At 39.5% G+C, this 16,016-nt stretch overlaps 1 protein-coding gene across 3 annotated transcripts in view; it reads left to right on the top strand.

Annotated features, from left to right (window-relative positions):
* The first annotated feature begins 2,784 nt into the window (after positions 1–2,784).
* The window catches only part of RFX3 (regulatory factor X3), a 131,598-nt gene continuing 118,366 nt past the window's right edge, over positions 2,785–16,016 (top strand). Inside the window, exon 1 of one of the 3 annotated variants that reach the window (XM_052776041.1) lies at positions 2,785–3,130. Coding sequence is in view for 2 of the 3 variants with exons in the window: in XM_052776040.1 (XP_052632000.1) it covers positions 3,428–3,551 (124 nt within the window). In the remaining variant the exon portion in view is untranslated. Of the gene's footprint in view, positions 3,131–3,376; positions 3,552–16,016 lie in introns of those variants that run through there. The other 2 variants (XM_052776040.1, XM_052776039.1) reach the window with 2 other exon arrangements.

A 16,016-nucleotide genomic window follows, 5' to 3' on the forward strand; every position in this document is an offset into this window, starting at 1 on the left:
GTAGTTCGTAGGAATAGCCTTTCTTCCATTATCATTCTCAACATAAGAAATTGCAGTATAAATTCCTGCATATGAAACCAGTTCTTTTTCAGAGGTGTTAAAGTTTGATTCTGACAACAAAAAGCAATACTTTTCAAAGTACATGAGCAAATTATGTCCAACCCTGTTTTAGTTCACTGGTGAAAAACTTTGATTATATTCTGATTATTCCTTATCCACATAAGAAGGCATAAAATTGAGATATACAGTATATTCTGCATCTAAATATAAAATATAAGGCTTTTAACAATACAACCACTTTTCATAGTGCTTTCATATTTTAATTTGGCAGGTTGTTTAATACTGTCATTATGAAGTGATCGAATGTTTTTATTGGTTATCTTGCAATGAGTAACTGTTGGCAAGTTCAAATAAAAAGAGATCATCTCTTCAAAAATTAAGATGAGATGCGTTCTTTGATAAAGATCAAATTGATAAAAATTTGAGATAAAAATTTGTAGAAATATATTTGAAATTATTTGAAACAGAACTTCAGTTTCCATTAGGCCCTGACTGATCTAAGTGGGTACCTCTGCAAATTAACTTCATAGATGGAAGCATCAGAATATTGAAGAGATTAAATAATTTCCCTGTAATAAAAGTAGCTACTACCCTCTTTCTGACACAGCAAGTGATCATGTATTTAGAGACTGAAATGCCTGCATAGACTAAAATATTCTGCAAATATACTGGCTCAAGGAAAGAAGTATAGTGATATTTATATGTGCATATTTTAAATTTCTGCCAAGGCCTGAATTAGGTTTGATTTGTTCTTTCCACACAGACAGACACATAAAGTTCTACGATTTGAGAATGCAAATCCAGAGCCCAGTGCTTTTATCCTTCAACGTTATAACATTTACCACAGCTCACGCTGTTCATCTTGCCAAGCAAATAAGCACGCAAGTGACAATTGACACAACAGAAAAGACAGTACAGTTTCAAGAAGTAAAAAACTTAAAATCGACACTTTGTTTAGCAACATGGATGAGATGAATGTTGCTAAAGCTTTACTTTGCAATTGAGTCACATCGCTCTGGCAATAATTTTCTGGTGAAACTACCCAGTGTTCAACACCCCTTTTTGTCCTTTACATTGTTCACATGAAATTTAAAATTCAATATAAACACAAATCCTCAAACCTTTCAATGTACTGTCAGCTAAATAAAACTACATGTATTTGCTGGATAGACAGAATGGAAGATGCTTATCAGAATATCTTTTACCTTCAAATGAGTGGACTGCTTAAATGCATTGCTCTGTATTGTTATTAAATTAGATTACTTATGGTTATGTCTCATCTTAGTGTTTCTGATTGACAAGGCTACTGTTGCAAGTGAGTGAGTGTGAGCTCTTAAAACAGTTAGGCACCCACTGAAGTTGACGATCCCAGCAGTTACTAGTTTAGCATCTCAGGAAGATTAGGTTCCACAGCAGGAATTACAGCTTCAGCTGTAGAAGTGCACAGTTTTGTTATTTCAAGATTGTTCTGTTACAGACTTAAAGCTCTGTCAGTTGTTTTATTTTTATATACTTACAGATTTTTCAGTATTTTTGGTAAATAGTTGTTACAGTTATGATGGGTCACATGGGACCCTGAAAATCACAGTAAATCTATTAATGTTTTGAAAATGCTTCTGTAGTATCTAAGAGCAATTTCGATCTGTTCCTGTAGGGTCAGGTGTAGCGGAGTGGTTGTAGAGTATGTGAGGCAAATGTCAGGTGCTTATAGCTACAGGTATGAGAAACATGTCAAACTGTTAAACCGCATGTTGGTAACAGAACGTGTAAGGATACAGACCAGTACATAGGAAACGGTCATGAGGGAGTTACATGGTTTGCATATATCACAGTCAAGCGTGACTGGCTACACAGACAGCAGCAGCTGTGTATTGAGCTGTAGGGATACTCTGCAGGTTAGTAAAGAGCTGCAGACGCAGATTCACTGTGACTAGAGAGCCACGCTGTAGTGGCCGTTGGATGCGTGGGCATTGTACGCAGTCAGGAAATCACCTACCCCTCCACGTCACCTGCCCCCCACGTACACACCTAGAACGAACAAGAGACACAAACTGTCGGGACAAGAGCAGCCGGTTTCCACAGCTGTTGTGTCACCAGCGCACCCACGTCCTCCGCGGCCCCACCGCCTGCACAAAGGTCGAGGCCCGTCGGGGCAGCAGGGCCAAGCGGACCCAGGGCGGCCACAGGGGGCCCCAGGGCCTTGGCTCGGCCACTGCATGGCCTTCCGCCTCCCCGCCGCAGGAGCCCAGGGCGGGCAGGGACACCGCGGAGCTACAGGGCTGCCGCCCCGGCCGCCGCCGCCGCCCCTCCCGCCTTAAAATGGCGGCAGCCGGGCAGCTCCTCCACCGCCAGCGGCTCGTCGCTGCCATTTTCCGAGGGGAGGAGGCGCGGGGCGCCTGTGACAGCCGGCGGTGGGAGGGGGAGAGCAGCCGCCGCCGGGCCTAACTTCCTGCCCGTCCCGCCTGCCGGCGGCTCCCTCGCCCGCCGGCGGGCGCTGTGCGACCCCCGCGGCGGGCAGCGCGCCACAGCCGGGCCCCCTCCTCCCCGCCCGCCGGAAGTGGCGTCAGGCGGCCGCGGGCCCGGCCCAGGCAGGACCCGCGCGGCCACGCCCCTCGCGGAGGGCCCCGCGCCTCCCCACCAGCCACCGCCGCCGCCGCCGCCGCCCCTGCGCCCGCCCGCGCCGGCGGCCCTGGGGCGGCACGAGAGCCGAGGCGGTGCCCGGTCCGGCTGAGGGAGCCGCCCCGGCCCCAGCCCCGGCCCCGGCCGTTAGGGCAGGCCCCGCCTCTTCCGGGCCTCTCCGGCTGGGCCGCCGCCTCCTCCCTCGCTCGCTCTCCCTTTTGTGAGTTATAGCAACCGTTGCCTTGTGAATCAAGCGCCATAGTCACCGTAGTCCTGGCGACTGTTACCCATCAACAACAACCGCTCCTCTCCTGCTCCTCCTCCTCCTCCTCCTGCTGCTGCTCCTCACCCCCTTCCTCATCGTCACCCACAACAACAACAACAACAACAACAACAGCCACCTCCAGCAGCAACGACAGCGGGAACACCACCGCAGCCCGCCTCAGCCCAGGTGAATACGCTCGTCGGGCGCACGCCGGCCCTCCCTCCGCTCGCCCTCCCCCAGCCCCTGCCTCCCCCCCTCCTCGCAGCATCCGGGCCGGGGATGCTCCCTTGGGCTGCGCGGTTGGCTGCGGTGCGGCGAGGGGGACGTGGGTCGTCCTCCCGGCTCTCCCGCTCCCCCCCCCTCCTCCCCCGTCATTCTCCCGCTCCCCCCCGCTCCCGCCCGGCCCCGTCGCCGGGCTCGCTGCCCCTTTGCGGTTTACTCTGCGGTTGGGTGGGGAGCGCGCTCTTGAGAGGGGCGGTTGGGATGGGGGTGTCCGTTGGGCGGGGAGGAGAGCTGGCCGCCGTGCGAAGTGAAGAGGAAGAGAGGCTTGGCGGTGATGGAGAAGGAGGCACGCTTCTGGGACCTCCAGGACAATTGCTTGGATGCGGTGGGTATGCATCTTACTCGCTCGCTCGTTTGCGCGGATGGGGGAATTCAGAAATCGGGGCAGGAGGCTCCAGCCGCCGCCGAAGGTTACTTACTTTAAACCCCGAAAAAACCGTGGGAGTGGGAGGAAAGATGCAGCCAGAGACGGATCCTGTAGCACACCAGGAGCAGGGGGTGTTTTTCCCCTTTCACTTGTAAGGGCCTTGCTCTGATCTGACGCAACTGCGAAATGTGGCAGATTTTTGTGAACCTGCTGTATCTTTTAATGATACTCTCGTGCTATCGATCATATCAACCACTCTTCTGTGCTTTATGCAGCCATGTGATTTTTTCTTTTAGTCATATTTAATGTTGCTGCTTATTTTAGTGCAAGCTGTATTTTCTTTGTATTGTGAAGTGGTTTTTTGTTTATTCAATACCCCCACCCATAGACACACAGAGTAGCAGGGTTTTTTTTCTTCTTGCCCTCCTTCTGCAGGGAATTATTTTTTAAATGATGCTTTCATACTGCCAGTGTAGTATGAAACAGTGCATATGTAGATCTAGTTTATGCACAGTGAGTTACGTTCATGTGGAGAGAATCCATTTCAGTTTCCTTAAACTCTCCACAATGAAGGAAATTCAAGCTATTGACTGCGAGTTTGTGTGCTGAGCTTCAAAGAAAGGAGAAAACAAGAAATAGTATTTAAAAAAAAAAATCTTTGTGATTTTATTACTACCGTATTTCAAGAGTATGTTTGGGAAAGAGGGAAGAGGCAGCTTTTTACCTCTCAAGCAGCTGTAGTAGAAATTGTATTATTAATGAGAATGTTTTGCATTTTTTTTCCAATCCAAAATGCTTGTTTTCTTCATGCTTTTTGTGACTGCTTATTAAGATCTAAAGATTTGTGGTGTCAGTGACATCAAATCATACTTCATATACTTTTCAAATTCTTTCGGCTGAAGTGAATTTTTGGCACCTATTATGGCAATGAAATTAACTTTTAACATCTCCATATCCAGTTGGACTCTCCCCTTTGACTTGTCAAATCATATGTCGTTGTGGCAAGCTTTTTTCTTTTTGAAGTGATGACTTATTTATTTCCTTATTGCTTTATTTAGTAAAAAAGTTAGGAAAAAGGATGTTCCTGTTTTTAATCTAAAACCTACATTTTAATTGTATATACACTTTTTCTATTTTTATATCTGTAAAACCCTGTGTAAAATGCAAGGTTTCTCATTACAATTTCAACAACAATATATTGGTTTGTCTCACATTGGAACTACCAATGAATGTGACAGGGGCAATTTTTCCAAGCAGCTATCAACTATAAAACATGCTGAGTAGTTAGTGCATTGTTGATATTAATATTTGTTGAGCTAAAGCACGTTGGATCTGTCTTTTTTTTAATGTATATTTCATGGGCCAACAAGAACTTAGAAAATACATTATTTCAAGTAATGACCACAGGTCTCTCCATGGTCATCTTTTTATGATTTTACTCAAGATGAAACCACTAGTGCTAACTTTCTAGGTCCTGCTGTCAAATAAGTTCTAAAGACATTAAGAATTTTCAGTGTGAGTTAGTGTATCAGTTATATGGCTCATTTAAATCTTAATGTATTTGTTATTACTTTTATCGGGTAGTTTATGCGATTCATTGGTTGTGAAATCATTCCTGGTATCTACTGTTGTTGAAAAGAAAAGATGTCAGTTCTGCACCATGCCTTTCTTGAGTAGCCCTCTTAAAGTCGGACAGAGTACTACTCAGGATGGAATCCTTCCTGGGTGTTGAAATCTGTCTTTGCAGAACATGTATCCAGACTCCTAGTAGCAGAGGAAAGTGCGTGCATAGGCTATGAGACAAACTTTCTGTTTTAACTCTGTGAGGAAATGTGTAGATGTTTCTTAAAAATCAGATTAAAAGTACCTGATTTTGTCTAAAACCAAAGACCTTTTTAGCCGCATTTTCTTTAGCCAGTGACTGCAATTTGGAAAATAATAATGCAGCCGTAATCACCTCTTTTAGTATTATGGACTTCACTGAGAAAAGTATTGACTCTATTCTCTCTGAAATACTGTAACCATCACAGATGAGATCTGCATTATGCATTCTGATTTGCTAATGCCCACAGCTATCAAAATAGTTGGTGTTTGTGATGCTAACCAGTGTTTGAAAATGAGGTTGCTTGTGATTTTTTTATTCATTGGTTTTCATGACTTAGACTATGTAACTAATTATGTTTCATCATATCCTAATGAGCCTATCTGGATCATATGCTCTGTTGTGGTGTTAGTGAGCTAACCTACATTGTGCTACTGTGGAGAAACCCTTTCAGTATTGTAGTGTAGGTAAATGAAATGGGAATCAGAGGTACAATGCTGGTAAAGAGTTTAAAGTCAGGGTGCTTTATTTGATAATTAGGTTCGGCTTTGTTAGCACTATCCCATTTCTTGTTCCTGCCTGGTAACAGTAGTTTGTTAATCACAAAACTGTCTACAGAAATAAATGTTGCTGTTTCTTTTCATTTACTAAACTTTACATTGAGAGGGAAGGCTGTTACTGTTTTCTTCTCTTCTTACTTGAAACGTAAGCAAGTATCTAAAATGCAATAATCTTTTATCATTGCAGTTCCTTTTGGTGTTCTAACTAGTGTTTCTGTTTTTCATACTTTACTTTGTCCTCTTATGAAAGGCATCCTTCCTTCTTAAAATATTCCGTATTAGTATTTTTACCTGCAGTCTCCAAAAGCTTACCAGCCACAGGTATTGTCATGTGGAATACTTAAAAAATGAATAGACTTTTAAGAATACATGTCTCTTAAATTCCTTTTTAAAAATTATTTTCGGTTGAAACATGTTGGAAATGTATCACAAATACAGACAGAATAAAAAATAAACGTTCAGTGGTACTGTAGTGTCCTTGTAGTTGGAGTTGCATTTCAAAATCAAACTCTCTGTCAAATGAATGTATTAGAATACCAAAAGCAGTATGTTTTTAAATTATGAATTAAACTACTTACTTTTTTACTAAGAATGAGGGCTGAAAAATTAATGAAGTTTTTAAAATGAATAGGCTAATGTTTAAGATGATGTTTTTCTGTTAGCCACAAGTTTATTATTTATGTATTTCTGGTAAAGTTGGTTGTCAATCGTAATGATAGTTCTCTTTTCTCATATATGTTATGTATACCTGTATTTTGGGAATTTAAGGAGCAGTACATACACTGATATGGCTAAATCTAGTTTGTTAGGGACAGATGGCTGATTAAACAGGTGTCACTTCATTTCTTGTGCATTGTGTTGAGACTTCCAGAGGTTTACAAAAGAGCTGCTAAAGCAGGTGGCGATCTCTGCTTTTGTGATTAGCAAAATGTACTTTTGTAGGAAATTATTTTCCCAGTGACTAGGTGTGTTTTAATAGTTAACATGTCATGTCAAAGTTTGAAGTGTTCCATATAGTACAATCATGTTATTTTTTAATTCTTTTCCCATTGGACTTTTAAAGGAGCTGTGACTATCTGAGTGTGAAATTTAGCAGTTTATGACTGTGTGAATGGCTGTCGTCCTAATAAGACCAAGAGCAGATATATTGCCTGATGTAACATTTTGTTTCACTAAGTTACTTACCTTTTTTTTTTTCTTTCAAAGAATAGTTCACTTAAGAGTATTTTTTAATAAAATAACATGGACAGAAGTTTGAAACTAATCCTTTTTTTTTTCTGGTACCCTTTTATATTAGCACACCTGCAGGTTTTTTTTTTTTATTTTGTTCTTCAATAGTTATAATTTCCTCAGTTATAAAAGACTTTAATAAGAAAGAAGGGAATTCAAATTTGATATCTAACAATTCTTAGGCATTTTTTGTTTCTAAGGGATCCTTTTTTTTTTAATGTTGTCTTTTGTATAACAATGACTGGTGTTTATTCTTGGTTATTTTCTTTCTAGTAGATGCACCAGAGGGTGCTATGTTATTTGAAGTACAAAAAGGAAAGAAAATCCTAAAAATTCTTTCATTTAAATACATTGATAATGTATGATATTTGAATAAATCTTACTGAAATTTTTCTACTTTTTCTGTGCATTGCAATATAGCAAACTTACTATTTTGGCAACATTATGCTAAAAATCATGGGAGAAATTGGCTGTTCCATATCTGAGTATGTCTCTGTGTATGTGTCTGTGTGTATATATACACACACACTTAAAATACAATCTCCACTCATTGAAAGAGAACAAACATTTATACGTAAATTATGTCTGTATAGTATATAGCTGAAAATGTTTATACTTACTGAAGTAAATTATTGCTCATCTGAAAAGCTCGATGAACTTACCTGAGACACACATGCATTTTGGAGTGTCGTTTACTGTATATTTTTAATTTATAAGTCTATATTCACATTTTATGTAACTTGTTCATTTATAGCTGAATTCTTTTTAAAAAATGCATTGCTATATATAGATTATTTTTCTTTCTTGCTGAAACTCTTCCCGGATGAAACTGGGGTTGAAGCTTACCTGTTTACTTCTGAATTGCAAAAGAGGCAGGAGCTTTAGTTGACTAGGATAGATATTTTTCTCCATCAATCATTAGTTCTGGCAAAGAACCACCCCCCTACCTGCCCCCCCCCCCAGCCAATCCCAAGCACCCCAAAACAACAAAAAAACCCAGTATAAAAGTAGTATCCTCTACGTATTTACCAGTACCACTCTTTCATTTCAAAAATTTCTCTGTGGATATATGAACCCAACAGATTAGAATTTCATTGTTGTAACTTCTGTAGTTTAATAATACCTATTGTTTTTCCATACACTGTAAGATTAATAAGGCAATGGGGTTTTTTGTGCATGTGGATGGATAATGGCTTCTAGTTCAGTGTAATTTCCCTGTGAAAGCATGTGAAAAGGTGCAGGCTGGGGCTGGGATAGTACACCTTAATTTACTTGGTTTTGCACACTACCTTTACTTGTTTTTCCTGTTCCACCATGGTAAGTTGTTTGGTTTTGGTCCACTAATTTCAGATTTAGTGGCCCAAAATCAAGAGGTGGTGGATGGACTATGTTGTAAGTTGTATTAATAAAGGAATTTCCTGTTCTACAATATAAATTTTAATGAGGCTTGGAAGTTTAAATTCTAGAAATTCAGACTTCCTCTGTAAATTCCTAACTGATTTCTAACCCTACTTGTTTAAATTCTTACATGACATCCGTAACAATGCTATGGGAACACCAAAGATTGTATATTAATCACTGAATTTGAGCGTCGTCTAGCACCATTTTTAAAGGTCATTTCATCCACCCATGGACCCAGTACACTGAGTATATCTCAGCTTCTTAGACCTTCTCTGAGGAAATATTTCTGTAGTTCTTTCATTTTTCTTCTTATTGAAGTCTTGTTTCAAATAAGTTTATAAGGTCTTTAAGGCAATAACCATGTCAGTAGATTTTGTTCGGCCTTTGGATGCTGCCACTACAGCTAATGACTCAGCCATGTTTACTGTTTATCTGCCAAGTAAATGGCTTCTCTCTTCTGTTTTATTACCTCATAATAATTAATCTGTGTTTTCTCTTACATATCACCTCAGGGATGTCTTCTAAACACTAAAACTCAGTGTAGTTAAATCATGCAACATTGCAAAGTAGAAATAGAAACAATCTGTCAAAAGGTGCAGTATTTCACTTTGCAGGTGCCATTAAGCCAGTTTATGCAGTTAAGGTGTTCTGTTTTCTTGTCTGATTACTTCTTTTTCTGTGTTGTTAACTATACTTCCTTTACAAAGAGTTGAAACAGTGCAGTAGGATTCTGAACTAGAACTACTTGCAACACAGTTACTAAGGTTATAGGTAGCTATTTATTATGCTTCTGTAGAGCTAAAATTTGAAAATACATTTTTAGCTCTAATGAGCTAGTTCATGTCTGCTGAATTTTCAGGTGATGCATTGTAAATTGTTTCTGGAGTACCTTTGCCCTGATTTTCTTTCCCCCCTCCAAATGTACTTAAATCCAGGAGGGTACAAGGACGAGCCGTCTTGCTTATGTAGCTCCCTTAATGTGACAATGATATTGGATGTTCATAAGCTATCTGAAGGGTTTACTTACTAGTGGATTAGTTGACCAGGATTGTGAATTTGAGCTAATAGATTTCAGTGTGAACTGTTGCACATACCCACAAAGCATTTACAAAAGTTGCTATTGGTCTGTGTAGCCTCATCTAAACAAAATGAGATACTATCACCTGAGCTTTTTCTTCCTTATCTCTTAGAACCATTCTATGATTATCTCTTGGTAGCATTCTGCACTGCAAGCAGCTAAGAGTGCAGTTTGACAATGCAAGTCTTAGGTGAGTTGAACTACAGAAAGTAACTAGTATTTACTAAGGACCACTAAGTCTGATCATTACAGGTAGATGAAAGCAAAAATAACAAAATAATCATAGTTCTCTTGCCATTGGAAGGAGTGGTGAATGTCAGGATTTCTGTCTTGCGTTAAATGTCTCACAAATTTGAAGATTCACATTCTATTTAATTGCTGCAAAAAGTTTTCAGAATTCTCCATCTAGAGCCCTAACTGCTCTTTTTCCAGTAAGATGTATGCTGTATTCTTACCTTTTTATTGCTTATTGACGTAAGCAGGAGACACAATAGAGTTACAGATTTAGTGAAGGAAGAATGTTTCCTACTCCACGTTGTTGTTGATGAGATGTACATTGTAGATCTTCCATTAGGAAGGACATGAGGCTGTACACAAGGGATTGTTAATTTGTGTTTCTAGTTAAGTTATTATATACTATGTTTATTACTGGGAGTCACTGTTAATTGCTTTGGGTCTCTTGGAGAATTTGGAAAGACACAGTAAAGAAAAAAAACTTGCCTTAAAACTACTTGCCTTAATTCAAACCGCATGCTTGCTTTTCAGAGTGCTTTTTTAGGAAATGAGTTGTTCTATAATAACAATTTTTAAACTACATTTACTCAAAATTTCTGATTAAAAAATCTAAAATAATTTAATGATCAGATCATACACATTTTACAGTTAGTTAACTTATAGAAAGTTCATGTTTAACTAAATATCTATATCTTTACAGACTATTATACCCATTCATAAAATTAACATAGGATTTATGAAAACTATTTTGATTACTTCTGCAGAAAGGTCTGGCTGTATTCAATGTTACATTAGCCTTGGCTAGTGAGGAGTAGTTGAACTACCTGCATGGTAGCTGACTTACCAAATTAAATGTTAGCCATGAGGTGAAATGGAAATGCTAGTTTCTTGAGTGTGTGGTAGCTAAGGTCATGTCAACATGCGAGTTTCTGTTTAGTATTTTATTTGGTCCACTCTGTATTAAACCACTTGAACTGAATTGCAATTTGCAAAAGAGTTGATGAATAACTGTTCTGTATTTATTTTATTGTTTTCTATCAGATTTAGTAAATGGAAAAACATAGAATCCAGTACATTTTTAACTCCTCAGAGTTGATTCTGTGTAATAGTAATAGCAATTCCCTATAGCTTCTAGGAAGACTATTCTATGGACTTACTGAGAGGCGTGAAAGCTCTTCTGTGAGCTATGCCATCCTTACAGTTGTTTTAGGGAGTAAAACATGCTTAGCTTTAGAATGGAGGTATGTAGCACAGGAATATGGCTCCATTCCCTTATTTTGTGGAAATCCTTTTGTGCTCAGATTCTAGGTTTTAAAGTGAGGTGAGTGTGAATGAGCTAAGATGAAAGCACTACTCTTTGTGGTATTGTCGCTTTCCAGGTGCTTTTTGGCTGAAGGTTGTCCTGAGTTGCTCTGTTTTTCTCCAACTCTCTGAAATTCCTTTGTACTGTAAGGAGCGTAGTCCTGACAGGGTATTTCGAGGAACAATAGTGGGCAGGTAATTTGTAGAGGTTTTGGTGCACTGGGTCTGTAGTTATGTGGGGATGAGAGAGGCTTAGGGTTTTCCAAACCTCAGGCTGGTTCACAGAATTTGGGTTTTGTGGCTAAAGTACATGTCACTAGCAAACTTATGTCAAACCAAGGGAAAGTTTATTTGCAATAGACTGAGAATTAGACTTGGTGCTACATAGCAATAGCGTAATTTATTATGCAAGTAGTGATTCTGCTTTATGGAATAGACCTTCTCCTAGTATTTTAAAGGTTGTGTTTTTATGCTGGTTCTGTTGCAGCTGTTTGGTGTGGGGTTTTTTAATGCTGTTGTTTCAAGTCATCCAGATGGTCAGTAGTCAAACAGTATAACTTTATAACCTTGTGCCGTCTGGGATACTCAGATTTCAGTTACCATCTTATATCAATAGTTGTTTGGGGAGGCAGGTCTTACTAAGATTTAAATTTCAGATACTAAAATTACGGTCATGATCCTGATAAAAGTCACTGAGTCAAGTTTCCAGTCTTTAACGGGGCTTGAAGGTGTTCACTGTCTTCACTGCTTGTCCTTACTTTAGTATGTATTTCTCCTGATTGAATTCTGAAGAAACTGACATTTCTTGACTTAAGGGAAGAGCTAGACACAGGATCATGACTTCAGTGCAGTTACCAACTTTCATAACCTAATGTATTCTTCATGTGGCCTTGAGTCACAAGTTGTGTATCACAAACATGTTTCAGGCAACTGAAATGAAGGGGAGTTTTAGGATTACTTTGCATGTGGAAGACTGCCTTTTAAGCGTTCCCACTGCTTTATTTCAGGATGACATACTAGGTTATATGGTTGGGACCTGGAACAACTCAATGTTGTAAATCTCAGCAGCTCTTAATGGCTTGTGTCCTCAGCACAGTCATAGCTTTGGGATACTAAAAAGTTCTTATGTCAGCATAGTTGTGTTGTTGGTTACATGTTATGATCCAAGAATGGTAACTCTTCACACACAGCTGAATTTCTTGAAAGCTCCACATCAACAGGCTGACCATCTGTAGCCTACTGAAACAAGGTTAAGCTTGAGCCAGCAGTTCATTTTTTTTTTTTCTGTACCAAAAATAACTAATGTTTTTAATAAAGTATAAGATTTTCTTCCCACATTTTATAATATGGGAAAAGGTATAATGTCCAAGGCAGAAAAACAGATGTATCTGGCAGATAGGAAATGGGAAGTTATGTTTTGGTCATCTATGATAAAGTAAGGGGGGTGTGTGTGTGTGATGTTTTGATCAGAAATACTAAAGTACTTGTTCCAAAGTTTGTTGTACAGGAAAAGCAACATAGCAGGGTTTGGCCATTAAAAATAGCTTGAAGATGTAATTAGGTGTTAATGGTGGGGATTGAGATGTTGATTGACAATATGTTAAGTCCTCTAGTAAAACTAGCTGTGTCATCTCCATAAACCAAGCTGCCTGGTCACAACTGTAACTTTGTTTTATAGCTATGCTTCTGAACTCCCAATGATCTGCTCTGATTGGCTAGTATTTATATTTTATTTTTAAAAATATGTTTATTCTGCATGAAGTACCTCTGCCTTTCATGTATTGATTCAAAAGCTTTTTACGTATTCTAGTTACAGCAACATACTGCTAGTATGGAAATGGTTAAGTTTGCCATAAAACCAAAGGAACAGAAGATGCTTAGGGCATTTGCTGGTTTGTTTTTTGGTCTTTTGTTTGTTTGTTTGTTTGTTTTCCTCAAAGAGCCAAAGAAATTTGGCAAGTAATTTCATAGGAATAAGAATCATCTAGCAGGGGAATCACTGTTTAATCTAGGTGGTCCAGCCTTGTCAAATAGAGTTACTTGCATTATGGCATTGGGTAAAAGTGGTGGTTTCCACATCACTGGCTGTTTTCATGCCACTTCGGTATTAAGTGTATTTTCTCAAATAGTCTGTTAACCATCTTTCACAAAGTGTTAGAAAGCGCATCTTTTTTTACAACAATCATATAGATTAGCTGTTATGAACATGGTATTTTTGTGCTACTTAGTGAAATCTAGTACAAAAGTGGTCACTGAAAAAAAGACTCTCTTTTAACCTACTTCTACAGGAATATATTGGCCAAAAGGGAGAGGAATACCAGTCCTGTGCAGCTGTCTAGGTCTTCAGAGGCCCTCAGCCAATACTCTGCAGACTACAGGCTGGGGACACAGTGGCTGGGAAGCAGCGCTGTGGAGGAGGCCCTGGGGTCCCTGGTTGGCAGTGAGCTGAACGTGAGCCAGCAGTGTGCCTTGGCAGTGGGGAAGATGAACAGTATCTCTTGGGCTGTATGAAGAAGGGTATAGGCAGGAAATTGAGGGAAATGATTATCCCACCCCTCTCCGCACTTCTTAGGCAACATCCATGTCTAGTTATGACCTTGCCCTCCCGCTATTATGGGAAAGACGTTGGTAAACTGGAGTAAGTTCAGCAGAGGGCCACTAAGACAGTCAGGAGCTGGAGCATGCACATCTGTGAGGAGACACTGAGGGACCTGGGCTTGTTCAGTCTGGAGAAGGGAGAGTTTCAGGGGTTCTAACAGCAGCCTTCCCTAATACCTACAAGGAGGTCATCAAGAAGATGGAGCCAGGCTTTTCACAGCAGTGTGTGGTGGAAGGATGAGACACAATGTTCATAAGTTGAAACAAGAGGGGTTTAGACTGGAGATAAGGAAAAAATCTTTTTCTCCATGAGGACAGCCCAGCAATGCAGCTGGCGAGGTTTTGCCATCTCTGTCCTTGGAGATTTTCAAGCCTTGACTGGATAAAGCTCTGAGGAGCTGGTCTGATGCCAAGTCTGAGCCTGCTTTGGGAAGGAAGTTGGACTTGGGAGCTCCAGAAATCAGTGGCAGCCTGAACTATACTGTGGTTTTACTTGTGATTCTTGGTCTACAGCAGAAGTTCCTAGACTGTGATCTAGTTTGTCTTCTTTTTCTTGTTGGCCAGTTCCATTTCTTAGGACTGCAGTTGAATCTTCACCTCTGGAGGTAGAAGAGTAGGGATAGTGTCTAGAGCTAAAATCACAAAATAGTTGTCTTGAGATATATCACAAAGACATAGTTTGGGTGCCCAAGAGATGATCTACCTAACAACACAGAATTCTTGTGTTCCTTTTTCCTTCAGTGCATTACTATGGTTAAGTTATTTTGGTCCAACGCTTTATTCCCTGGATTTCACAAGCTTAGGACTGGACATGGACTGTATTCTGTGCACTTTTATGTAAAATATTTTATAATGAAACTTTGAGAATTTTCACTGGAGCCCTGCAGAGGCAAAAATAATAGCAGTAGAGAAAACTGCAATAGAAGGAAAACAAATCTGTTGGGTCTCTTCAGGAGAAGGCAGCTATGAACAAAGGGATTTAAAAAACAAGAAGGAAAGACCATGGTTGAATACCTGGCCAAACCAAACCCCAGTTGTTGATTTCTGTGGACTTCTATTTGTATATATTTATAAGGGTCTTAATTTGCAGTTCTTAATTCTTTTGTTGCAGTGAAAAAGAAAAATAAAGAAAAAGAGGAAAAACAGCAAACTTAACATTTTTATTGGAAATTATTTAAAATATTAAAATAAATTGGATAATTTCCTTGCTGTGTTCAGAGCAGTTCAGGATCATTGATGAAACATTCTATATTTGGCTAACTGGCTGGTGATTTGTAAGCTTTTCAACAAATATAATGGCCAGGAATCTGAAGAGGGTTTTTATTGTGATGAGGATATCTAAAATATTTTCCTATAACTCGCCTGTGTTCCTGTTAATTTTGGTAAGAACTGGATTGTGCCCAAAAAAGGATTTGGGAAGTGAGGATGATCATTTCTGAGTGTCTGTAAAGAGGTGTTTGTTTATAAAAAATGTTTGCTTTATCATGTAGCTGCAAATATAAAAGAACAGCAATGGTGGAGATGAAGAGCAATGGTCTAAGAAGTGTGTATGGTAGTAACTACTATTGGTGAATTCAGAAAATTAGTTTCAGAATCAGTGCTTCTACTGATTGAAGTTCTTATGTTTGGTTTGTTTGTTTGTTTGTTTTTGTTTGGGGTTTGATCATTTGGGGGCATTCAGATGCCAAAGTCCATAGCAAAATTAATGTTTCTCTTACTCTTGCTCACCATTGCTTGAGGGATAAGCAAAGACATACGTACATATTACTAATTGTGATAAATACAGTCTTGATAATCAAGGCAGTATTAGAAAGTAATCCCCTTTATTTAAATGCAGATGTTTCATTGTTAGCTGAATTGAATTCAGTGATTAAGGCATAAACAAGCAAATACATTATTCAGAAGATGCATTTTGATTTTATTCATAAGTTGTTAAACTTACCTCCCTCAAATTTGAGAATTTCAGTGGAAGAGGGACGTAAGATTTCTATAAAGTGTTTGCCATGCATTTTTTGCTGGGAAAAATCCTTTTTCCAGTTGAACTAAATTACTGAATGCACAGTGAAACTTCAAATGTCCTAAAAGATCTAACACCATAACATAGTCAGTACTTTTTTCAAGTACCTTTATTCTACTGTGCTTGTCTTTAAGAACGTTCCTGTCAAGTAAGGTTACATGTCTGACTTGTAAAAGTCAGT

The sequence above is a fragment of the Harpia harpyja genome, chromosome Z (genome assembly GCF_026419915.1).
Source record: "Harpia harpyja isolate bHarHar1 chromosome Z, bHarHar1 primary haplotype, whole genome shotgun sequence".
NCBI lineage: Eukaryota > Metazoa > Chordata > Aves > Accipitriformes > Accipitridae > Harpia > Harpia harpyja.